At 40.7% G+C, this 26,969-nt stretch overlaps 1 protein-coding gene across 6 annotated transcripts in view; it reads left to right on the forward strand.

The window, feature by feature from the left end:
- TTC7A (tetratricopeptide repeat domain 7A) overlaps nucleotides 1–26,969 on the forward strand; it is a 267,263-nt gene that overhangs the window by 111,750 nt on the left and 128,544 nt on the right. For all 6 annotated transcript variants that reach the window (XM_073339137.1, XM_073339138.1, XM_073339139.1 and 3 more), the window contains 4 exons: nucleotides 5,042–5,159; nucleotides 10,988–11,045; nucleotides 15,584–15,656; nucleotides 22,949–23,109. In XM_073339137.1, the coding sequence (XP_073195238.1) occupies nucleotides 5,042–5,159; nucleotides 10,988–11,045; nucleotides 15,584–15,656; nucleotides 22,949–23,109 (410 nt within the window). The remainder of the gene's footprint in view (nucleotides 1–5,041; nucleotides 5,160–10,987; nucleotides 11,046–15,583; nucleotides 15,657–22,948; nucleotides 23,110–26,969) is intronic.

A 26,969-nucleotide genomic window follows, 5' to 3' on the forward strand; every position in this document is an offset into this window, starting at 1 on the left:
AGAGGTTTTTTTGTATAAGCCAAAATATGAATTTAAACCAGTATAGTTACACTGTTATAACCTCTGGGTAGACACTTACCTTGTTATAAGACTATTTCCCCCCCCTCTTTTTTTTTTAAATTAGCTTAAATCATTAGGTTGCTAAACTAAAAAAAAAAATCATTTTTCTATTGGAATACTAGTGTCCAAAAGGGAGATGGTTATTCCAGTATAACTATATACTTTCTTGTATAGACCAGGCCTAAGTCATAATGTCCCAAATATTCTTCTCCTTCCCCCGCCTTTCTTTTTTCATGTTACAAACTTTGGACAGTGAAGAGGTGTTTCATGATTCAAAGCACAGATGGGCCTGAACCAGAACTCTGGTTCCAAACAATCTGGAACTTTGGGCAAATTGGCACCCATTTATCTGTGGGCCCTTTAATTTCTGTTCTTCTTTTCAAAGAGAGATACTCTTCAGCTACCCTACCGGGCTAACCTGGGATTATGAACAGTCAGGGAACCTGCATGGTCCAACCCTCATGCAGCAGGAGTGGTAAACTGTGTGCAGGGTGTTTGTATGGGGGAGTGGAATAAACAAAAATCAAGCAAATGGAAGGAGGCAAGAGAATTCTTCTCCTTGCCATCTCCTATTGAAAAGACAAGACCTGAATTAGCATAGCTGTGACATTCTTCCAATCTGTGAGTTGTATTTTGAGGGGAAACCTTCTGATTAAAACAGGAACTTCCCTCAGTTGTTGTTTTGCAAATACAAACTTTCCCCTGAAGTGTTTGTATCTTTACTTGGGTAGGAGCAAGGAAGCTGGAACAGAAGAGAATCCTTTTCATTTTCCCCGTACTTAAAGGGGAGGTGCATCACATTTATATTGCAGCAGAACTTCACTGAGCTGCGCTCAGTGTAAATGGCAAATCCAAACTGAAAATGGAGTGTGAGGTTTGCATTCTACGAATGTGATTCTGCCACTGTGCTGAGTACAGGGCAGAGGAGTACAGGATGCCTTGGTCTTAATGGCTATTGCAAGAGCACTAGCTAACTTCCTCACATCTCTGCTGGCAGCCAGTAACACCCTAAAGCAGGTCTAGGTACTCTCAATGGTGCCATTGCTCCACGCATGTGCAAATCCACATATCTCACATCTACACTGAGAGTCCTCTCCCATCCCTACCAATTAGTGTAGACTATAATAATTAATAATGCATAGCTCTTATGTAGCACTTATCACCTGTGGATCTCAAAGGTCTTTATTTACAAAGGAACTAAGCAGTGTGGAGTCAGGTTTTGCACTGTGGAGTCAGGTTTTGCACCTGGGTTTGAGTCATTAGTGGTGGGTGGTAGAGGAAGCCCACCTTGCCCTCACCCAGCAGCAATGGCTCCTGCTCTGCAGGGCTGGGCCCTGCTCCCCATTCCAGGTGTTTCAGCCTGGCACCATAGCCATTCAGGTTTAGCCTGGCCACCCCTCTGTCATGATGGACAGGTGGCCAGGCCAGATGTGAATGCCATGTTGCAGCACCCAGAGTGAAGAGCCAGCCCAGCCCTATGGGACAAGGTTGAGTGCAGAGCGGGGTCTGCCTCAGGGTCTGTGGGGAAATTTATGCTGTACACCACCTTTTGTCAATTGTATAATATCTTTGAAAAGGCACATACATACATGTAAAGACCACTTTGGGTGAGGGGGTAGGGAGTGAACCTAACAGGTAATGATCAAGTGATCTCTCTCCTGCCATTCATTTCTATCCTCTGACAAACAGAGGCTAGGGACACCATTCCTTACCCATCCTGGCTAATAGCCATTTATGGACTTAACCTCCATGAACCTCCAGGGCCGGTTTTGTTCAATATCTTCATAAATGATCTGGAGGATGGTGTGGATTGCACCCTCAGCAAGTTTGCAGATGACACTAAACTGGGAGGAGAGGTAGATACGCTGGAGGGTAGGGATAGGATACAGAGGGCCCTAGACAAATTAGAGGATTGGGCCAAAAGAAATCTGATGAGGTTCAACAAGGACAAGTGCAGAGTCCTACACTTAGGATGGAAGAATCCCATGCACCGCTACAGACTAGGGACCGAATGGCTCGGCAGCAGTTCTGCAGAAAAGGACCTAGGGGTTACAGTGGACGAGAAGCTGGATATGAGTCAACGGTGTGCCCTTGTTGCCAAGAAGGCCAATGGCATTTTGGGATGTATAAGTAGGGGCATTGCCAGCAGATTGAGGGACGTGATCGTTCCCCTCTATTTGACATTGGTGAGGCCTCATCTGGAGTACTGTGTCCAGTTTTGGGCCCCATACCACAAGAAGGATGTGGAAAAATTGGAGAGTCCAGCGGAGGGGAACAAAAATGATTAGGGGACTGGAACACATGACTTATGAGGAGAGGCTGAGGGAACTGGGATTGTTTAGTCTGTGGAAGAGAAGAATGAAGGGGGATTTGATAGCTGCTTTCATGTACCTGAAAGGGGGTTCCAAAGAGGATGGATCTAGACTGTTCTCAGTGGAAGCAGATGACAGAATGAAGAGTAATGGTCTCAAGTTGCAGTGGGGGAGATTTAGGTTGGATATTAGGAAAAACTTTTTCACTAGGAGGGTGGTGAAGCACTGGAATGCGTTACCTAGGGAGGTGGTGGAATCTCCTTCCTTAGATATTTTTAAGGTCAGGCTTGACAAAGCCCTGGCTGGGATGATTTAGTTGGGGATTGGCCCTGCTTTGAGCAGGGGGTTGGACTAGATGACCTCCTGAGGTCCCTTCCAACCCTGATATTCTATGATTCTATCTAGTTCTGGAGGTAAGTATTATTAACCTGGTTAGAATAGTTAGGTACCGCTGTAGTTACACAACAGTAAAGTGAAGCTGAAGAATGCCTTGTATGTGTTTATAATTGAAATAGTGACTTAAGACCAAATTTTCAATCACACACAGTCACTATTTCAGGTTGTGATACAGTTCTCGGAGGGCCAGTAGATAGTGCATCCAGTATCCAATCTTGCCTCCCAGCAGGAAGGCCTTTCAGTACAGCTCCTCACCTATGTGTGGCCTTTGCTTCCCCTCAGCTTTTAAGTGTCCTTGCCCTCTTTTTATCAGAAGGGGAATGGGGGGGAATGAGGCTTATGTCCCTCCTGCAGCAAGGGCAGTTGGTAGGAGAGCCCAGGCCTTCCCACTCCACCGGGCTTTGATCTAGGGCCATATGAGAGTCACTCAGTGTCCAGCATGAGTTATCCCTCCCAGGTCACTTCCTGCCATCCATCTCACTCTATGGATCCAAGTCCAATGTAACATAACTAAACCTTCAGCCCCAACAGGCTCAGCTTACAGTCCTATTCCTCACAGAGGGAGCTTTTTCAGCACCCTTGGTCAGGCGACATCAGGTAGATCTGTCTTCCTCTCCAGCCTCCCACTTCTGAGCTGGGTTGCTCCCTTTTAACTTTCCTCTCCAGTTGGATCATGCACTGCAGGTCTGGGGCTACCTGGGTCTAGTATTATCCTTTAACCCTTTTGGGCCTGGTGGGGGGTTTGTACACTCCATTACACAAGAGCTCAGCTCCCAGTGACACAGACAGATTTTCAGATGACCTGAGTGTGACATACTGTACCTTGGGGGAGCGTCTTGTAACCCCCATATTCCTCATCTGTATATAATTGTGATATTGCGTATAAAGCATGTTATGTGAGGTATTGGGGGAAAGGTTATGATCTGCTGAAAGACATTGTTCTATCTAAATATATGTATCATCAATGCATATGAAATTATAAGAATTGTGTTATATGATTTTCTCTAAAATATGCTGTGGGTTTGGGAGGCGCCCAGATACTAGCTCTACAGAGACGATGACAAGGGAGGTAACCAACACCCAGGTGAGTGCTGTTGTACAGACATCACGAGCCGTTGTCCAGCAAGGGAGCTACAATGCAATGACCCACCTGCATAAGGCCACACCAGGGGAATTACTCAACCTTTCCTGGGGACTCAGCACTGCCCTCCAGACATGGCTGGACTTGTGTTCTCCAAGCACATGGACTAAGGGTATAAAACAGAACACAGGGGCCACATGCTGGGCCTTTCTCCTGCCCCCACCTACGCTGCAAGCAACAAAGACACTCAGAGAAGAAGACTGTAGAATCCAACATAAGAGACTGGCCCAGGTTTAAGGGACAAACCTGTATATTAAGGACTGCAGTATCCAGTGGGATTAGAAAAACTGCTTAATCTAGATTTTTCCCAGGCTAATAGAGTTGAGAGTTTAGACTGTGTGCATTTTGTTTTATTTTATATTATTTTATTTTATTTTATTTTGGTAACTCTGACTTTTTGCCTGTCACTTATAATCACTTAAAATCTATCTTTTGTAGTCAATAAATTCGTTTTACTGTTTATCTTTGCCAGTGAGTTTGCCTGAAGTGTGTGGTAAATTTGTTCAGGTTTGCAAATGTTGGTGTATATCCATATTTCATTGATGAAGTGGTGAACCAATTAATAAATTTGCAGTGTTCGTCTTGAGCAGTGCAAGACGGTATATTTCTGAGGTACAGTGCTGGGAGCTGGGGGTATTTGGCTGGTGCCTTTCTCTGTGTGATTCATGAGTGGCTCTGGGAGCATTCGTGCAATGTAGCTGGACATGGGGCTCCACAAGCTGTTGCGCTGAGTTATAACAGCGCCTGGAGGGGTTTGCTGCTTGTCACTAGCAAGGCATCGTGAGAGACAGCACAGGTTGGAGGGTTAAGGGAGATCAGTGGTCCCACAGATCCAGACCGCACCACTCTTCTGAAATCTGACCACTTATTTATGGCCTTACTGGGAACAGAGCTGTTCTGAACATTTGACTTATTTGTGGGTGCTGGGCTCTGTGGATAAGCTGACCCTATATCTCCTGCTTACTATTAATCTGTATAAAATTGTGCTCAATTGTGATTATAGAGACTCCTTACACTAACAGCTCTCTGGTCGTTTGTAACAGCACACAAGGTCATTGTTACTGTGTAATCTTTTTGGAGTGGACATGACACAAGTAATTTGATTTTTTTTCATCCTATCTTTTCCCTACAGCTGGAGGAAGGGGAACGTTTTGCCAAGATGGTGATAGACCTAGGAGAGGATGCTGGAGAGTTCCTAGCTAAGGGGTATCTTGCCTTGGGTCTGACATACAGTCTTCAAGCTACTGATGGTAAAGTATCTGACTTATCAAATATTATGCATAAAGCAGCTATTCTGAATCTTCAGTGTAAGCAATGTATTAAAGACATTGTTAAAACCTTGGCTGATCATGGAAAATAATCAGACTCCTAAACTACTGGGGAATATTCACTTGCTTTCTGAACATCATCTGCTTTGGTAGGCTATATGGAATTTTTATGCTGAAGTACAAAAACAAACTATGCTCAGATTTCCTACTCATTTAGGGAGAAGGTTCATTTGCCATGGCCAACAAGTGTTGGGGTGTTTGAATTAAACATTTGTAATAATTTTTTCAAGAGTTCATTTATTTATATAATGAAGCCTGACTTTCCATCTATTTTCACATTCATAAGTCACAAAGAGAAACAAGAACTCCTGAGTTCAACTCCTGGCTTAACACTGATTCCCTCTGTGTATTTGAGCAAGTCATTTAACCTCTCTGTGCCTCTGTTTCTCTATCATTAAAATAATATTTTTCTACCCCTCTGAGGCACGGTGAAAGTGAACTAGGTAATGTTTGTACAGCGCTTTGAACAGGAAAAGAGTTGTGCAAGCACCAAGCATTAGGTTTTAATTCTCAGTAGGCTCTGGAAGCTTGGCACATGGAGGCGTGACGTGCTCTAACACCCATTGCATGGAGTGCAGGAAAGGCTTTTAGTTCTGTTTTTCATCAGGCTCACATCTAGGAGCAGCTTTTAATTTACTCTCGGACTTCAATACAAATGTTCCAACACGAACCTGCTTGAGTAGTTGCTGAATCAGCAAGCATTCTGATGAACCTGGCTATGCCCATTAGTATATCATCACCCACTTTTGCTTAGGTTCAGGCCCATTTGTGTATTGTCTCTGTGGGCAGTAGTTCAGATCACAGAAAGGCTCTACTCTTTCCTGCTGTCAAAGAGGGTGGTACTGCTGCACGCTTCCCCACAGCAGAGTAACTTGATCAAATATATTTGTGCTCTTTCATAGTAGACGTCACTGAGATTCTCTAAACATCCATATCTGATCCAGTGGGCAGCTACTCTGAGAAGTGCCTCTCCAAAGTGGTTGTTAATATATAACACAGTTCCTTCTCTGTTTCACTACCCCAAAGCAGTTGCTCCTGAAAACAACTTGAACTTTCTATTATTTGCTAAAGTCCTTTAAAACATTTAAGTCCTACATAATGGCCTACTTTCTCAAGGCATCGTGCCCAGATTTTGTTTAATTGTCTCTACAATTATACAATATCTCAGAGTCTATTTTCAGATGGACTTTTTAAATATGTTAATAAATAAATAGTAAAATGATTATCCTCCGTAATGAAACTTTAATAAAGGGTTTCTGATAAATGAAGTTGTAGAGGAGTCTGTTGGACTCCACTGTAATGATCAAAGTATTTAAGGAGCTTTAGTGTGAGTTTTAATGCTTTCTCTTCTGGAACGGTCTTCTCTGAGTTTTCAGGCGGTTAACAGGGTTCAGGAATGTTCTGACCTACAGCAATCTCATTTATTAAAAAAACACTTAACCTTCACTACAGCAGCTCTGCACTTGTGTCCAATTTAGCCTCTGAATTTCATCTTGAAATAGCAGAGTTTTTGCCTTTCAGACCTCATGCTTTTAGTGTTAAACTAGGCAGGGCCAACTGTTTAGTGGAGGTGCCTGTCAAATTCTTTAAGAGAAACTAGAGACTGTGCTTCCCTCTTTGAGATTATCTTCTTTTAATAAAATGGATTAAATCCCTTTAAAACATACTTGTTTCCAAATACATGAATATCTGACATTTTATCCCCAAAACCAAATCTGTACTGAAGGAGAATTTTTTTTTTTATAAAGAATAAAATATTTATCATAGAGATGATGTAGAAGTTGAAAGGGATGAAAGGAGGAGAATCAACCCCCAATATAAGCCCTGTGTTTCATATTGTGAAAGATTAAGTGTGTGTGTTTTCGTGTGTACAAACACATTCACAATGTCAAATACGATCACACAAATGTCTGTGTATATATGTTAACTTCCATAACTTTCCGTTGAAATTGACTTCTGATTGGTACAGCGCACTCAGTGCTAATTCATAAATTGTTTCAAAGCCACGTAACAACTTTTGTTAGAAAGTTCAAGGTAGAATGTAAGACATTTTCTGACTAAGATTAGGCTTTCTCTTTTTAATCCGTACTTTATCAATATTTAGCAGTATCCACTAGGACAGAGCCATAGAACATTCAAAACTAAACCTTTTGCTTTGTGACACTTTCTGGCATAACTGTTTCTTTGCAGGAGTGGGATGAGAGAATCATTTTGAATATCATTAAAACATTTTCTGGTCTTTTTTGAAAAATCTTTTAAAAAGTCCCTTTATATATGAGCTACCCTCTTGATAAGACAAGATTGCTCACCACACAATCTGTGTAGTATTATGTGGCTCCCTTGTTCTCATAAGGGATCTGCTTACGTGTTGTTGAACTAAATCTCACTGAAGCAGCTGACGGATGTGGTGTACTCAGCAGAGGAGGCCTTCATTTTTCCTTCATTCTCAGGAACACAGATCTTTCATTGCTCCAGCACATCTGTTTCTTCACTAGGCTGTTTTTTTATGGCTAAAATCTGTTGTGATAGGTTGGATCATTTTTAACAGAGTATCTTTTTTTTTTTCCCTTGCTGTTCCAGTTGTGTCACTGTCTGTAGTGCCAACTTTGTCTTCCTTGGGTCTCATACAATGTCGCAAATCAGGAATGGAGGTGAAAATGTTTCTCTAGCTAGCCATAAGAACTGTATACAGTTAGTATATTCAGGGCACAAGCTAATATTAGAAAGCTGTAGGCATTGTTTATTAGTGAACCACTCCTAATTTCCTCATCTGTAGATCAATAATCAAACCACATTCTTTCATATTTGATATATGATAAGAATTTGGGCTGCAGCATAAATTGCCCTGAACTAAGGCCCAAGGAGCTTATATCCCATTTTCTAAAGTGACTTTGCTCCAGATTTTCAAAAATATTTAGATGCCAGAACACCTTTTGAAAATCTAGCATTTAGGAGCCTAAATCCCACTGATTTTCAGTAATTCTTAAGGTCCAGATTCTCAAAAGTATTAAGGCACCTAACTTTCCTTGAAACCATGTGGCTTAATTAAATCAAGCTCCATTTCCACGGAGACTGTGATAGTTGTATTATCCGTTTGTAATCTGTCAAGTCTCTTCAAAACCATCTTCAATAGTTTTTGGAAGTTTAGTCGCTTTTTATAAAGTCTGTTGAATAAAGTGCATGGTATGTTTTGATCAAAAGTCCTCATTGTCAGCACATATCTCAGCATGCTTATGGTAGTTGGATGCAAATGCAGAGACATAGGGCCAGATTTCCAGCTTGCATGAATCAGCATAATTACACTGAAGCCAATGGAGCAACACCAATTTGCAACAGCTGAAGAGCAGAACCATAATCTTCAAGAGTTCCACTACGTATCACTGGATACCTGACATCAGTCCTTCTTTCTCAGTTAGCTAAATGTGAGGTTGATACTTATGGAAGACTTTCTGAACTCCCCCAATATATTTTAGGTATTATACTACTTTTTAAATGAGGTACAAATAGTGTGCTGAACAGCCAGAAATCAGAAGTTTAGGGTGATTCCACCTGATAAATTCTCTAGAGTTTTTCATTTTATTTTCATTGTTTGAACAAATAGCAAAATTCCTCCTTGTCACACTTTTCTCTGCCTTCTTGGATTAACATGTATGGCAACTTGGACGCAATATTTGGTAGTTTTTCTAAGGGACGTATAATCAGTAGCATTAAGTAAGAAGACTTCTTTTTCCTGGGTAGATGCTTGTAGCCATTATGAGATCATTTTTCATGTTTCACCAGCCATTTTGCATTAATGTCCATGTTGAGTTTTTAAATTTTTTCTCTGGTTTTTTTTTTTCTGTCTTTACTTACATTAGTTTCAGTCTGTCTGGAGTGGGCTATCCAGGGTGAAGTGCTCCAGTCATTTCTTTAAACTGTTCCTTTTGTGTTTTATTTTTACTAACCCATGTGGTTAGTAAAAATTAAAAAAAGAAGCGGGCTTCAATTTTCTTATCACGTCTCTGCCTTTCAAGATGTTTTATGCATAATCACTGGTTGATCTTTCTGTAATTTTTTGGGTGATGAAGACTGACTGATACTGCTCCAGATTGAAATGGATGTTAAAAAGAACTTAAATTATCATTGCAGCTATATTTTGCTAACCATGTTGGCATAGAAAATGTCTGACTTTGCAGTATTAGCGAACTTACTGGTGTTCTGCTTTTCATTCAATGGCATGTTTGATCTTGGAGAATCTGAAGAAAATGTTTATCTGCATTTTTTATGAGCATGAATCCTCTGTTTTTCTACTTAACTCTTGAGAGTGCTTGTACTTTACTTGACTTTCAAAGAATAATGTGTTTTCCTTGCATTATGTCATTTGTTCCTGTCACTTCTATCAACTTGAGGCATGCTGAGTCAGATAAACTCATATATTGATATTTGGTCTTCACTAAAAACTAATCACCTCTTTGCAGTATTAATCAGCAGCATGTAGAATAAGAAATAACCTCCTTGTGAACTCTGAAGACTGAAAGGCAATATGAGCTAGCCTGCTTAACACAGTACAATGCTATCAGATGCCCAGCCCACTTGGCAGATGTTTTTAGGTTCTAGAAAACCAAGCCTCCGTAACAATTTGAATACCCTTCTATTCAGTATCCAATAACAATGAATTACATCCATAAGCTGTACCCTTCTCTCCAATCTTCTATCCATTCCCACTGCCCTCTAGTCTAGGGCCCTACAAAGCTCCTTACATTTATCATTTCCTAACTGGCATAACAAGAATCTTGAACACTTCCATTTTACCTTTTTTAGAATTACTTTACAGATAGAAATTAGAGCCCAATGAGTCAGATCCTTATCTGTGCTGAAAGAAAAGGAGTACTAGTGGCACCTTAGAGACTAACCTATTTATTTGAGCATAAGCTTCCGTGAGCTACAGCTCACTTCATCGGATGCATTCAGTGGAAAAAATGAAAAAATATTTTCCACTGAATGCATCCGATGAAGTGAGCTTTAGCTCACGGAAGCTTATGCTCAAATAAATTGGTTAGTCTCTAAGGTGCCACTAGTACTCCTTTTCTTTTTGCGAATACAGACTAACACGGCTGCTACTGTGAAACCTGTTATCTGTGCTGAGTTCACACTTGGCACGGCTGAAGGGAGAGTACAGGAGGCAACTGGGGACAAAAACCATGCTTAGCATAACTTGTAGCGGCCTAAGGACTTGCAGTAAGCACAGAGAGACTGCTGCACTGGCTGAGAATCTGGCAGAGCACCATGAGCTCTACCCCTGACATTCCCCCTCTTCAGCCTGGCACACTCCCTGTGTGAAGTGGATCGAAGGTGGTGGAGAGCTGGGTATACCTCAGTCATGGCATTACCTAGTTAGCTGCCCCATTAGGGTAGCTTTCCAGGGGCTTTGGGCACTGTTAGCACAAAGCAGCTAGGGCCAAAAGTCTGGCTCTGATGTTTCTAGTTTAAAAAAGCCCTTAAATTATGTGTGTTATGTTAATGAAAACATTTCAGAGTCACAGAGAAGCCTTTTTTTTAAATGTGAGGAAGGGGAAATTCCTTGAAAAACCCAACAGATATTTTTAAAAATGTTTTTTTGTTGTCATTTTTCTCCAAAAACAAAACTGGGTTTGTCACACCTTTACATACAAGTGCTAATATCCTTCTGCTATTGTATGCTAACATTTTAAAATGTATTGCAAGTTTTCTCTGTCTAACTGTTAAATAACCATATGTGTCTTGTCCTGCAGCTACCCTGAAATGCTCTCAAGACAAATTGCACAAGAAAGCCCTTCAAACTTTGGAGAGGTGAGAAAGAGCCTGACTAGCTGCTGTTTGCTTTTGCTTTTTGGATGAATCCAAAATAGTTCTTTAGTTCTTTTGAAAATATATATATGCTCTGCAAAAAGCTTCAACATCTCAGTTTTTAATATAGTACATAAGAATGGGCATATTGGGTCAGACCAATGGTCCATCTAGCCCAATATCCTGTCTTCCAACAGTGTTCAGTGCTGGGTACTCAGATGGAATGAACAAAATGGGACAATTATCAAGTGATCCATCCACTGTGGTCCAGTCCCAGCTTCCTGCCATCAGGGGTTTAGGGACACTCAGAGCATGAGGTTGCGTCCCCAACCATCTTGACTATTAGCCATTGATGGAGATATCCTCCATGAACTTATCTAGTTCTTTTTTGAACCCAGTTATACTTTTCACCTTCACAACATCCCTTGGCAATGAATTCCACAGGTTTACTGTACATTACGTGAAGAAGTACTTCCTTATGTTTGTTTTAAAGCTGCTCCCTATTAATTGAATTTGGTGACCCTTGGTTCTTGTGTTATTTGAAGGGGTAAACAGCACTTCCCAATTCACTTTCTCTGCACCATTCATTTTACAGTCTTCTATCATATCCCTGCTTAGTTGTCTCTTTTCTAAGCAGAACAGTGCCAGTCTTTTTAATTTCGTCTTACATGGAAGCTGTTCCATTCCCCTAATCATTTTTGTTTCCCTTCTCTGTACATTTTAATATATCTTTTTTGAGATGGGGCAACCAGAACTGTACACAGTATTCCAGGTGTGGTTGTGCCATGGATTTATAAAGTGGCATTTTGATATTTTCTGTCTTATTATCTATCCCTTTCCTTATGGTTTCTAACATCCTGTTAGCTTTTTTGGCTGCCACTGCACATTGAGCAGATGTTTTCAGAGAACTATCCACAATGACTCCAAGATCTCCTTCTTGAGTGGTAACTGCTAATTTAGACCCAATCAATTTATGCATATCGTGGGATTATGTTTTCCACTGTGCATTACTTGCACTTATTAACATTGAATTTCATCTTCCATTTTGTCACCCATTTGTGAGATCCATTTGTAACTCTTTCCAGGCAGATTTGGACTTAACTATCCTGACTAATTTTGTATCATCTGCAAATTTTGCCATCTCACTGTCCACCACCATTTCCAAATCATTATAAATATATTAAATGGTACAGATCCCAGTACAGATCCTTGGGACACTCCACTATTTACCTCTCTCCATTGTGAAAGTTGACCATTTATTTCTAACCTTTGTTTCCTATCTTTTAACCAGTTACCAATCCATGAGAGGACCTTCCCTCTTATCCCATGACAACTTACTTTGCTTAAGAGCCTTTGATGAGGGACCTCATCAAAGTCTTTGAGTGTCCAGGTACACTGTATCAGCTGTATCAGCCTTGTCCACATGCTTGCTAACACCCTGAAAGAATGTGAGTAGATTGGTTAGGCATGATTTCCTTTACAAAAGCTGTGTTGACTCTTCAACAAAAAAGACAAAAGCTTATCGTGTTCATCTGTGTTTGCTAATTCTGCTGTTTGCTACAGTTTCAGCTGATTTGCCTGATTCTGAAGTTAGGCTTATGGACCTGTAATTGCCTGCTCAGAGGTGGGACAGCACACTAAATGAACACACACGCAACCAACATCTTACCACACCAGGATCACCCCTTGAGCCTTTTTTACATTCGCTGTTCTTCAGTCATCTGGTACAGAGGCTGATTTAAGTGACAGGTTACATACCACAATTAGTGTTTCTGCAATTTCATACTTGAGGTCTTTCTGCTGAGTTATTCATATTTAATTTATCAATCTGTTCCCAAACTTCCTCTGTTAAAACCTCCATCTGGGACAGTTCCTCAGATTTGTCAACTAAAAAAAAATGGCTCAGGTGTGGGAATCTCCCTCACATTCTTGGCAGTGAAGACAGATGCAAAGAATTCACTTAGCTTCTCCACAACAGCCATGTCTTCTTTAAATGCTCCTTTAACATTTTGATTGTCTAATGACCTCACCGATAGTTTGGCAGACTTCCTGCTTCTGATGTACTTAAAAATCTTTTTGATCCCAGCAATAGTCTTTCCAAATCACTCCTACAATAGCAAGAATGCAGCAGATCATTTGGCTAAATTTAAAAGCTAACTTTTATGAGGTATCACTTTTTTTTTAAATTACAAAACAAGACAAAAATTGAGTTTTAAATCTATTATGAAAAGTTAACGGTAAGAATGACCTTGTGAGGTTCCAAGTTTAATGTATCTCAAGTTTATAAGGAAAAAGTTTTTTTCCTAATTGCTAATCTCACAAACTCTGTCTATCTTAGCTCTTTAAAGGTATGTGTTATCAGGGCTTCTAAACTCAACACAGGATCTTTAAGTCAGACTGAATTCTTTTCTTGTACATCATCCTCTATAATAGAGATTCTGCAGATCAAAAATCTGTCCTCGGTTACACCTGGACAATTGCTTTGTATTCAGGGAGTTTGTGCAGATATACTGATTGACTCTGTAATTGTATCTTAGTTAACAGTTCTGTTGATGTTACACAAGAAGGAATAGAATCCGGCTCACTGTCATCCGTGCTGGCTTTGCAGCAGTAACAGTATATAGTAGTAAAAACTTATTTTTGTCACTAAAGTCAACAGATGTGACTCTGGATACTCACCACGTGGTAATCTGAAGAGCAAGAAAGTGCAACTTTTACTAAGTCTCTTTTCTTTTAAGTAACACATACCTAGACTCATCTAGTAACTCCATGACCGTGCTATTTCCATGTAATTGCTGTGCTGCCTTGCTTTTTAACTGTATTTATTTTTATTCTTTGACCTTTCCCACTAACTGCGACTTGTTTTCCTGGTGTCTTAACTCTAGCTAGGAAACTGATAAGTCTTTAGACAACATCAGATACTCATAGTTCAGCCAAGCGGGGTCATTGAAAGAGTCAGCCAGCTAATACCCTGTGTCTCAGTGAGTACATGTTTATCAGTTCCAAAGTACATGTAGATTCTCAGCCCATGATTTAGGATCCTGAAGCCATCCTTAAACATGGGTCTCTCAGCTGGAAGCCTAATTCCATCAGTTTGATTTTTTTTTAATGCCCTTTAAGGGGATGCTGAGCAACAAAATAGAAGCTCTTCTTTCTTTCCCAAGCCATTGTCAGTCAGTGTTCACGTATGCCCCTGTGAACTTTTCCCCTTTTTTAGCCCTTCCATCTATTGTTGAAGATGTTATAACTACATTAAAAAAAAAACAGGCAGCCCATCCTACCCCAGTAGTCAGGATCAGGGTTGGATTTGGTCTTTGGTAAAAGGATCAGTATGTTGCTTATACACAGTGCAACATGATATATCCAATGTCAAATCCTAATCAGATGAATAATATCTTTGGTGTGGATCATGTTGGCCACAGGTTCAGAGAGAAGTTCTAAACAAGCAGAGATAAAGGGCTCTCTTTGTCCAAGTTAAACTAATTGATTCTAGAGCCATTAATTAAAATCATCAATGCAATTGCTTTTTTCTCATAAGCTATGGCTATAGCTTTGTGGTAACTGATATTGAAATAGTATGTGGTTTTTGTTTCCTGCAGTAACTCTTAAATCTTAGTGAATGAATAGTTTGGCAGTGCTTAGCTGCCATGCTTGTCAGTCTTTCATTCCTCCCTCATATACTCTTCAGCTGAACTTGCTTATGGTAGGGCAATACAAGTGCAGAGTTCTCTCTTTGTTGGCACACAGCCGAAAGAGTTAGAAAGAGTGTGGTATGATCAGACTTACCTGTTGTGTAAAGGTATTACTGCAAAAGAGCACGAGGAGATGAACTAGCTGGGTCGGCTGCAGTGGAGTCCGTAACAATTTTAAGAGTGTTATCTGAGTGACTCTTCAGAAATCCTGAAAGGAAACCCAAATGATGGGATTCTGATCTTGGGGCCTCTTAGGCTCCTGAAATACAAAAAGTGGTAAAAATACCAGCAGTGAATGCTTTTTATTTTCAGTATTAACCCCTCTCTGTTTGTAGAAATCTCATTAAAACATCCAGGAAGGGAGAAAGGGAGCTGCTGCTGTGTTTTAGTGTCCGTAATAGAAGGCAGTTAGAGTGTTACTTCAGTTGGCCTAAATCGCTTAAAACAGTGTCACAAAGGATGCAGGTCATGAATTAGAAGCTGCCGATTTGCACAGCCCTCTTCTCCATCATAGTCAGATCGCTAAAGGCCCTGCCATAACTCATCCATCGCACACTCTCAGAATGGTGCTCTGCGAGTGTGTGAAGCTTAGCATCTGGCTGTATAAAATCCTGACGCGTGGTGTTTTTGTTGCTGTTCCTGCTTGCTGGTTTCATGAGCTTGGCACAGCTGGCAGAGCACTCACTTCTCTGTCTGGTTACTATCTGCTCTGCACTTGTGGGAGTAGAATTCTTCTTGGAATGTGCTTTTATATATAAGTAATTTGTGGCTTCCTTCTGGCAGAGAAGATTATGAAAAGTACAATATGACACTCACTTCCCTTTTCTTATTGTTCATTTGTTTTTACAGAGCACATCAGTTGGCCCCTGAAGACCACCAAATCATCCTCTACGTCTCGTTGCAGCTGGCTCTTGTCAGACAGGTATGTGCAATGACTGACAATTTCAGTACAGTCAGCCATTGAGTCACTAGAAGCTGGTGGAGTGACTCAACAGAATTAAACCAAACCCAATCAGAGTCATCGTTGTTTGTTTGTTTTTTTTCTTATTGAACAAGGTTGATACCAGGAAATCAAAATAAGTTCACATAAATGTAAGCAGAAACTCCCCAGCTTGGGGCTCATTGCAATCCTGTTACCAAGCATGGTTATTCAAAGTCATTCATCCAGCTTTGTATCCCAAGGAGTGCCCTATCGGTCCTGCTTTAAGTATCTGGGAAGGGAAGAGCGAAGGTGAACTACAGGTATTTAATTCTTGTTCCTCAGGAACCAGGAAGTACCCTGCCCCCTGTCGTAGTCCCCTCCTACCCAAACGCTGTCTTGTTCCTGGTAAGCTACTATATCGCACCAATTCTCAGGTTATCCATATTAAGGACTTGCTTATTCCATAATTCAGCATCTTTAGTCAAAATTTCTGTGAGCTCTGGAAACCTCCGGGCAATAGGATTATTTGGCAGTCAAATGTTACTGCAGGTCTCAGCTCAAGAAAATGATGCCGTGTTAAAGAAAACGCTTGTCTTTTTTCTTTTCAAAGCCAATACCTTTTATTTAAATAAGTCCTGTTTATTAAGAACCCTCTTAGATAGATTTGAAAATTTGATCATCTTATTTTCCTTCCTTAGCAGGCTTTCTGCTCACTGCAGATTCCTTTCCCTAGTCTATACCGCAGAGTCAAACAGTCAGATACTGCTTACTTTCCCAAGCTAATTAGGTGAGCTGTTTGTTCATTAGGTTGAACTAATTGGTGCAAGTGTGCACACTCTTAATGTCATTTTTGTAACACTTTCATAATAAGAGCAGTGTGCTGCAAGGTTGAATACAATAGAAAGGATCATTAAAACAGCTGGTTTGACTTTGTCATCAACTACTGTATGCCTGACAGTGCAGATTACTCAGGTCTTTCATTCAGACAATATCCAGCTACTCTTCTTTTGGTGATAGTTTTTGGCTATTCATTTAGGCAGTCTGCTCTGCTTCTTCCTTAGTCCCTTTCAAGAATAAAAATGCTAAAAGAATATTGTAATAGATATTTTCAGTCACTACCCATAAAAATAAAAATGAGATTTTCTTTGAAATAATCTCCTCCTCCCCCTTTTATTAACTCATCAGGTTTTAAGTTGTTTCCCTTTCTCTTTTCCAGGTGCTAGTCTTAATGTTGCTGTTCACCTCTCATTTCATCATCTCCCTCTCCTCTTGGGTTTTTTTTTTCATTCAGTCTGTTATTCCCCCACCCACTTTGTTTGTTATCTCGTTCCCCACCTGTATGTTTCTCCTTGATATTCTACCACTTATCCCCGATCACTAGATGTGTGAACCTTATACCTCTGTTGTGTCAGTCTGGTCCTTGCTATGCTGCTCCAGTTCTTCTCCATCTAGCAGGGTATAAATCTTTAAAGCATGCTTGGAGCAAGTAGAGATACCTGAGACATCTTTATTTTTAGACTGCTGTAAAATATCCTGTTCTTCTTCTGCCAATTTAGTTAATGATAAACATTAGGTAATGCATTTTTAATATCCTTAATTAAAGTATCTAACATATTCTTTTTCTGATTAACTGCAGGATAAATTATCTCCCCCCCTCCCTTTTTTTTTTAACCTCTGACCGGTTGTATTAACTACTGAATGTCACAAAATTTTCATTAGGGTGTAACAAAGTGCTAAGAAATAAAGAGTCCAGTCCTGTGCAGTTGGCCATAAATGTCTATTGCTGAGAAAAATCTGATCTGTTGTTTTTAAAGTTAGTTACTAATAATAGTAATTCCTAGCTCTTATATAGCACTTTCCATCCATAGCTCTCAAACCCCTTTACAAGTAAGGTCAGTAGCATTGATTTGGAAACTGAGGCACAGAAAAGTAAATGACTTGCTCAACAAAACCCAGTGGCACAGTAAGGAATAGAACCAGATCTTCTAAATCCTAATCCAGTGCTCTGTCCACTAGGCCACACTACACTAAATAAGATACCTTAAATGCAGTTGAAAAATACAGGTCTCAAACTCCCATAGATAGCTGAAAATGTTCAGTTTGTTTTTTCTTGTAATGGAGCAAGACCACCAACTTAGCCAGTAAGGTGCTAAGGAAGTTGGAAAAACTCCCTAGCCTTAGAGGTCTCCCTGGAATATTTTCAGCAGTGTATGTTTCTGCTATGTGCTTAAAATCACTGTGGTAAACATCTGGGAAGGGAGAAGGGAAATAGAAAAAACTCAGACTTTCTTCCCTCACAAGAACAAGAAATGAAAGTAAGGCAGGGGTGATTATAAGTGTTCCCCATGGTGGGGATGGAACAGGACTGAGTACCTTCAACCACCAAAGAGAATTGTGATGTTATATTAGACATCCACGTTTGATTGTAGTCTTGTTTTTCTAGGGCCTGATTCCAAGACCACTGAATCAGCAGAAAGACTCCAGTTGACTTCAGTAGGTTTTGGATCGGGCCCTGGGGCATATTTTGGAACATTTTTCTATAAAATTCATCTCAATTTAAAAATGCTCAGATCTATGAGAAGAGTTTTATTTTATCTCCCTCCTCCCCTCAAACTTGAAGAACCTGGTCAAGGCCAGTATTTGCAGGTGTTGGTTACTCCCTGGCAGGTCTCTTTTGGCAGTCAACCAAGGAAATTGACAAATGAGACTTCTAGTGCTCAACTGCAACGTGCTATTTGTGTTCCTCTTCCTGTTTCTGTGGTAACAGAGTTTTCATCAGCAAGAGCAAGGCAGAGTGAATATTTTAAAATGTCACTTTGAAAAGTCAGCATTAAAAGTCTTGCCATGTTTTTGCCAGTCTGTTTCCATGGAAATAGGACCCCACTGAGGAGTCAGAACTCCTGTTAATTTTTGGTCCTGGTTCCCATGTTTTGTGCCGAGTACCAAGTAAATTTATGTCAGATCCGTAACAACCACAAATGGTATTCAGACCATTTTAAGGCTTGCATTGAAGTTGTTTTGTTTGATTTGACCTTCCTTCTTGTGAAAACAGGAGTGGAAAGGCAGCCAGAGGATTAGAGCAGTCACTGATCAACTTCATCTGCTGGCTGCCAATGAAGACCTGAAGTTTCAAGGGGTGATTTCCAGAAAGCATCTACACACTTCAAGAGTGTCTGTACTTAAATAAGGGAAAAGTGAATACAAAATAGTAGGGAAAACATCTTTAAGCTATTTCTCCTACAGTCCTTTTTATTTTTTCCTCTTTTGAACATGATTTCAGGGAGAACAGATTGGCTAAAAATTCCTGTGGTGTCTGCTGTGGTAGAGAAGAGACAGAACACTGTTATAATATATAAACAACTGGATCCTGGGTTTATAGAAATAAGCTTCTGATGCAGAGGCAACACGAAACTGTGGATAGTGCGGGGCACAATGCAAAGGTTCTGTGTGGGCACATGACTACCCCACGCATTACCTCCACCTCCACCTCCGAAACTTGATATGTATGTAGACAACATACACGAGCAACTGCCTCCTGCTGTCTGTCCTGTGGCTGCACAGCCCCTGGCAGGACTTGCAGCCATCCCTTCCTACCTGAATGATCCTCACTCAATTTAGCAAGTGTTCAAAACAAGACCGACAAAAGGGGCAATGCAGTTGGGATGCACAGTCCCCCATGCGCCACCAGGGTGGGATGGTGCTTGGGGTGGATCATTTCAGTTAACAGGAATTTCAGTTAATAGTCACTTTTTGTTGGAAGGGGGAATATGACACCCCCAAATTGCCTTCTCCTTGATACGCACATTGGGGGCTGCTGCTGTTTCAGTGCTCAGCCTGCAGCCAGCCGCCTTGGTGCTTCCTCCCTCCCCATGCTGTATGGACACATGGTGAGTGCCACCTCCAGGGGGAGCTGCTGCCTATCGCTGCTGGGCATCCTAGCAAGCGGCGTCCTGAGAAATCTAGGGGGGCATGTTATCCCATACACGTCACCTGTGTTCTTATGAGACTCCTGGACACAGACAGACCTTGTAATTTGATTGTCTCTGCTAGCTCTCAGACTGACCAAAACAGGCTGAGTTTCATCACACAGTCTCTGTGTGTCCTGGCTTGGACTTCTGATAGCAATCGAATTACCATCCTGTGCAAATATACCAGCTTCCTGTGCAGTAAGAGCTAAATATGAGCCCAAGTCATGACAATTTGGATCCTCGCTTTGCTAAATCTCTGGGTGTTTAGTATTTTGGTTCAAGGCTATTTCTAATGGGAAATTTTGTTAGCCAGTGAAATTTCTCCTTTCTATAATCCCTATCCTATAGCATGAAATAATAGGCATTGCAAATACAAAAGATTTGCCAAATATTAGTGTTTCATTAATGACCTAAAACTCACAGTTGATACAGAAGTTGGCAGGACTGGGGTTGGTAAGCCATGTAATCTAAGGGGCCAGAAGTCATTGCATCTGAAATATTGTACTTGAATCATTCTAAATATAAAGCTATATTCTGCCATTGCAAATTGCTTTTAAAGTCTTCATACTTCATGCATATGAACAGGAGCAGAAAGGTAACCTCCCAACCTGTTTGTTAAGCAAATGTGTATCAAAATAAACCCTAAGATAGGAGGCAGTGTTGTAAATAACCATAGAATCTCAGGGTTGGAAGGGACCTCAGGAGGTCATCTAGTCCAATCCCCTACTCAAAGCAGGACCCGTCCCCAATTTTTGCCCCAGATCCCTAAATGGCCTCCACTGTGTGGCAATTTTTGCAAGTGCTGGAAGGCACCAGCTCTGTTTTATAGCAATATCTTTGTTGCTCAATCATTGCAACATACACAATATTTGTACACATGTGTCCTGCAAAATGTTGTTCATGTATTTATTAACCGAATAATGATCAGATAATCTTCCTACCGTAGTTCCTGCTGGGACTTGTGGTGCAGCTGAGATGGGATTGCTGTTAAGGCAGCACTGGCAGGGAATTTGAGCTGGCAACCTACCTACGGTACAGCCATGGAGATTCAGAACCGCATCTGGGCTTCAAACTTCCAGGCTTCCCATATTCCATAGCTACTCAAATGAATAAGCTATTGCATCTGTCAATAGATAATTAGTCTCTGCCTTTCCAAAGAAGTTTGCATTGACTTCTACCAAGTATTTTGGTGGTGTTGTTCTGGAAATTTACCTCATAATTTTTCTCTGTCTGGTCTATTGCACGTTCATTTGTATAATGCGTCCAGTAAAGGAGTAGAGTCTGTTGACATTATTAAGTGCTATTTTTCTCATCTGTGTTTGTCCACTGTTCCTAATTATGCAGCAGGAGGCGGATTCTGTGTTGGTACTAACATTGTTACTGTGCTAAGAAATCCTTTCTGGCTATACTTAAATAATCAAGTGGTAGGCATGTTTGAGATGAAAAAAAAATCAGATCTTTCCTTATGACTTCGATAAACACCAGGAGGATCTTCTAATTTTGTTGCTACATTTTGGGGCGGGGGCAGGGGGGGGAAGGTGTAGGTGTTACTTTGGAAGATATTGGATTAAACAAATGCAAGTTGGTTTCTTTAGCCACTCGGATAAATGGAACTTCATTTTCTCTAGAGAATTTTTAATCAATCCAATGAGAAGTTGGAATAAAGGTAAATCTAGAATAAGGAGAAAGACAACAAATCAGATAGCTCTTGTCCTGGGTCTTAGCATTTTTTGGAACTGAAGGGAAGAGTTATCCATCAGAGATGTAAATGCTAAAAGAAAGGGCTTATCCTACAGTTGAGTGAAAAATATGTTTAGACTGCATTCATTTCAGCATCATGTGATTATCGGCTTGACAGTCATAGGTTTGAAGGAATGACCATAGCTGATGTTATGCCACCTTAGTGCAGCCCCAGTGCTGGCTGGAAAGCTTCTGATTTCCTTATTTAGGACCAAATTGCCAGCCAGCCTCCATTAACCCATCTGCCAAACTTGTAAGGATGTCAGTTTGCCCATGGAAAACTCAAAAAGCTATCTGCATGCATAAGTCAGACTCACAATTAGCCAATTTTTGCCTGCAAATGTGATGAAACTCATGTATACTTAAATTTTGTGGGTGCATTAACACAGTGGTTCTCAACCGTTTTTTACCTGGGGACCCCTAAACCTACATTCCTTGCACAACTCTGAGGGAAGAGCAAGTCTGCACATTTCTCTGGTTGCTACTGTACCTTATGACATAGAATCTATTTTCCAGGAATGATCTATGGAAGTTATGACAACGCCAGCATCGTGGAATGCTAGGCAATCTTATCTGAGTAAAAAGTTTGCAAATAGGACGAGAGAAGGAACTACAATTCAGGTAGCCGAAAAATGGGAATATAAGGAAAAGAATAGCGAAATTCCACATTGTCGGGCATATCCTCCAATGTTGTTTGTTTAGGCATTCATGAGTGAACGCTAATTCTGGGTGATTTAATCCCAAATCCTCACACCTTGGAAGATGTTCTATATGGTGACAAAATTCCTCCATAAAACTTGCTACCAATAACCAAGGAACAAGATTTCTATTCATAACTTCCTTCATAAACAGACAGCATAAAGATAGGATGCCAGACCACATAGACTGGAAGTTGCATTTGCATTCATTATAGAATTTAAGATTTCTACCAGGTGGGAACTTGATTCTAATGATGTTCCTTTGTTGTATGTATCAGGACTGCACTTTACCTTGCAGCTAACAGAGACATTTCTCCTTCCTGACATTGTTCTGAATCTTAACCATATTTTACCCTTTGACTTTCATCATTCACATCTCACTTTCCTGGGCCAAATCATGAGTGGCCTTGTGCAGTGATCATAAGACACAAAGTAAATCAGAAATAATGTATATGTTCACACCATGCAAAGAGACCCTGGCAGTTCCCCATGACTGAACATGGAGATGGGGATTGGTCATGTTAGGGGTATGGCTATTGAGTCTGTGCACAGCATAGAAGCAAAAAAGCCAAAGCAATAAGGGGAATATTGGGTCATGTGTACTACTCCCACCTCTTCTGAAACCTTGCAATAGCTGCTGCATGCCACCTATTACATACTAGGGCAAAAAACTCCTTTTCTCATCCCCAGCCATTTTGTCATGCTTTCCTAGGCTGACAGTCCATTAATTTGGGCTGGCAGCTAAATTTCTTGGAAAAGTCAGTTTTCCCACCACATTCCCAAGTAGGATGCTAAGATATCTAATGGTCATGAGTGTGTAACAAGTTTCATACCTTTGGGAAAGATCAGATATGTGACTCGTGGTAAAATATTTCTTGTTTTTTAGATTTCTGATGCTATAGAACACCTTCAGGAAGCACTGAAACTGTGCAAAGATGATATGAATTCACTTCATCTACTGGCTCTCCTTTTTTCAGCCCAAAAGCACTATCAACATGCACTCGATGTCATCAACATGGCTCTTGCTGAGTACCCAGAGAGCTTTTGGTAAGTGGTGTTGCTTGCATGTATTGTCTAAAATGGTTTGGTATCTCCAGGCATGAGATCACATCTGCCTACCAGATCCAACATTCTTACACAAGGGCCTTATTCCCAGCATTACTCTAGTTTTACGGCAGCTGAACTCTATTGCAATTACACCGGTATAAAACTGGAGTAACAGTGAAACATTAGGCTCAATGTATTATTCTGTGTACTGTCTCAAGAGCCTTTCTGAGAGATTAATTATGTAATGGGTAAACCAGGGTTTGTTTGTTTTGATGTATTTGTATAATTTTTCTTACATGTGACAATCTGTACTTTTTCATATGCTTTTTTTAAATAAATGTAGAGTGAGCATGAGACAAATATAAAATTACCCCCTCCCAAATAAGTTTCATAGTAGCAGCCGTGTTAGTCTGTATGCGCAAAAAGGACAGGAGTACTTTTGGCACCTTAGAGACTAACAAATTTATTTGAGCATAAGCTTTCGTGGGCTATAGTCCACTTCATCGGATGCGTAGAATGGAACATATAGTAAGAAGATATATAGATAGATAGATAGATATATACACACACACAAAGAATTTGGACATTGCCATACAAACTGTGAGAGGCTAATTAGTTAAGATGAGCTATTATCAGCAGGAGAAAAAAACTTTTGTAGTGATAATCAAGATGGCCCATTTAGACAGTTGACAACAAGGTGTGAGGATACTTAACTTAGGGAAGTAGATTCAATATGTGTAATGACCCAGCCACTTCCAGTCTCTATTCAAACCCAAGTTAATGGTATCTAGTTTGCATATTAATTCAAGCTCAGCAGTTTCTCGCTGGAGTCTGTTTTTGAAGCTCTTCTGTTGCAAAATTGCCACACTTAAATCTTTTACTGAGTGGCCAGAGAGGTTGAAGAGTTCTCCTACCGGTTTTTGAATGTTATGATTCCTGGTGTCAGATTTGTGTCCATTTATTGTTTTGGGTAGAGACTGTCCAGTTTGGCAAATGTACATGGCAGAGGGGCATTGCTGGCACATGATGGTATATATCACATTGGTAGATGTGCAGGTGAACGAGCTGCTGTTGGCGAGGCTGAAGTGATAAGGTCCTATGATGGTGTCACTTGAATAAATATGTGGACAGAGTTGGCATCAGGCTTTGTTGCAAGGATAGGTTCCTGGGTTAGTGTTTTTGTTGTGTGGTGTGTGGTTGCTGGAGAGTATTTGCTTCAGGTTGGGAGGCTGTCTGTAAGCGAGGACTGATCTGTCTCCCAGGAGCTGTGAGAGTGAGGGATCGTTTTTCAGGATAGGTTGTAAATCTGTGATGATGCGCTGGAGAGGTTTTAGTTGGGGGCTGAAGGTGACAGCTAGTGGCATTCTGTTATTTTCTTTGTTGGGCCTGTCCTGTAGTAGGTCACTTCTGGGTACTCTTCTGGCTCTGTCAATCTGTTTTTTCACTTCAGCAGGCGGTATTGTAGTTTTAAGAATGCTTGAAAGAGATCTTGTAGGTGTTTGTCTCTGTCTGAGAGATTGGAGCAAATGCAGTTGTATCATAGAGCTTGGCTGTAGACAATGGATCCCGTGGTGTGGTCTGGGTGAAAGCTGGAGGCATGTAGGTAGGAATAGCGGTCAGTAGGTTTCCGATATAGGGTGGTGTTTATGTGACCATTGCTTATTAGCACAGTAGCATCCAGGAAATAGACTGCTTGTGTGGATTGGTCTAGGCTGAGGTTGATGGTGGGATGGAAATTGTTGAATTCTTGGTGGAATTCCTCAATGGCTTCTTTGCCATGGGTCCAGATGATGAAGATGTCATCAGTGTAGCGCAAGTAGAGTAGGGGCATTAGGGGACGAGAGCTGAGGAAGCATTGTTCTAAGTCAGCCATAAAAATATTAGCATACTGTGGGGCCATGCTATAGTGGTGCCGCTGATTTGAAGGTATACATTGTCCCCAAATGTGAAATAGTTATGGGTGAGGACAAAGTCACAAAGTTCAGCCACCAGGTTTGCCGTGACATTATCGGGAATACTGTTCCTGAAGGCTTGTAGTCCATCTTTGTGTGGAATGTTGGTGTAGAGGGCTTCTACATCCATAGTGGCCAGGATGGTGTTTTCAGGAAGATCACCAATGGACTGTAGTTTCCTCAGGAAGTCAGTGGTGTCTTGAAGATAGCTGGGAGTGCTGGTAGCGTAGGGCCTGAGGAGAGAGTCCACATAGCCAGACAATCCTGCTGTCAGGGTGCCAATGCCTGAGATGATGGGGCGTCCAGGATTCCCAGGTTTATGGATCTTGGGAAGCAGATAGAATACCCCTGGTTGGGGTTCTAGGCATGTGTCTGCACAGATCTGTTCTTGTGCTTTTTCAGGGAGTTTCTTGAGCAGATGGTGTAGTTTCTTTTGGCAATCCTCATTGGGATCAGAGGATAATGGCTTGTAGAATGTTTAGTTAGAGAGCTGCCTAGCAGCCTCTTGTTCATATTCCAACTTATTCATGATGATGACAGCACCTCCTTTGTCAGCCTTTTTTATTTGATTTTGCAACAGAAAAGCTTCAAAAACTGACTCCAATGAGAAACTACTGAGCTTGAATTAATATGCAAACTAGATACCATTAACTTGCATTTGAGTAGAGACTGGGAGTGGCTGGGTCATTACACATATTGAATCTATTTCCCTCAGTTAAGTATCCTCACACCTTGTTGTCAACTGTCTAAATGAGCCATCTTGATTATCACTACAAAAGTTTTTTTTTTCTCCTGCTGATAATAGCTCATCTTAATTAATTAGCCTCTCACAGTTTGTATGGCAACTTCCAACTTATCTGTATGTATATATATATATATATATCTTCTTACTATATGTTCCATTCTAAGCATCCGATGAGGTGGGCTGTGGCCCAGGAAAGCTTATGCTCTAATAAATTTGTTAGTCTCTAAGGTGCCACAAGTACTCTCCTCCCAAATAGTTTGATATTTTGAAGAACTTCTTGGTTAAAGGGAAACTAATTTTCGGCTCTAGATAATTCTTCAGACTTTCACCATTTCTTTGATGCTTTTGTATGACCTGATTTGTGGGAATAGTCTAGTTTGGGAGGAAAGAAGGTCATGTATTGTAACGTACAGCTGGAGGGAATAGCTTGGCTGTCTAAGACCCAAGGTTGAAATAACAGAGACTCCTTGGAGCCATAGGTTCAAATTGCATCACTGTTGATTCAGCCTTTCATCCTTCTGAGGGAGACAAGTTGAGTTCCTTGCAGTTTATTATGTCATGGCCTTTCAGATAAGATCTTAAAAACTGAGGTGGTGTCATTAAAGATACCATGCCATTTTTTGGTAGAGGTAGGGGCTGGCTCAATATCTCGCTCCATTCAGCGCTTGCCTGTATTTCTCTGGTGTTTTTTATATAGCTTGGGTGTTTTATCAACTACTGCCTTTTGCAATTGACATTAGTATCCTTGCCTCATTCTTGAAGCTACTCAACACATGTCTGTGCACACTGTGTTGTAGAGAAAGTGAAAATTAGAATTTTTGTTACTAAAAGTTAATTCCTTCTACCAACACCTGTTCAATACATTCACATATGTATGGTTGAGCAGGGAAATATTGTAGTGGTTATTGTGATATATCCTGTTTTTTAAGATAGTTGTCATAATAAAGTCCTCACACCTCTACAGTCAGAAGTCAGTTGTTCCTAGGGGACTATAAACACGAGAAGGTAGCGAAGATTAAGACTGCAGCAAAGACTAAGCTATCCATTTTTGTTAGGGACACAGGATTTGCCATATCAGATCAGACAACTGCTTCATCTAATCCAGTATCCTACCTCCACCGGTGTTGAATAACTTACACTTCACAGGAAGGCAAAGAAACCAA

This window comes from Lepidochelys kempii, chromosome 3 (genome assembly GCF_965140265.1).
Source record: "Lepidochelys kempii isolate rLepKem1 chromosome 3, rLepKem1.hap2, whole genome shotgun sequence".
NCBI lineage: Eukaryota > Metazoa > Chordata > Testudines > Cheloniidae > Lepidochelys > Lepidochelys kempii.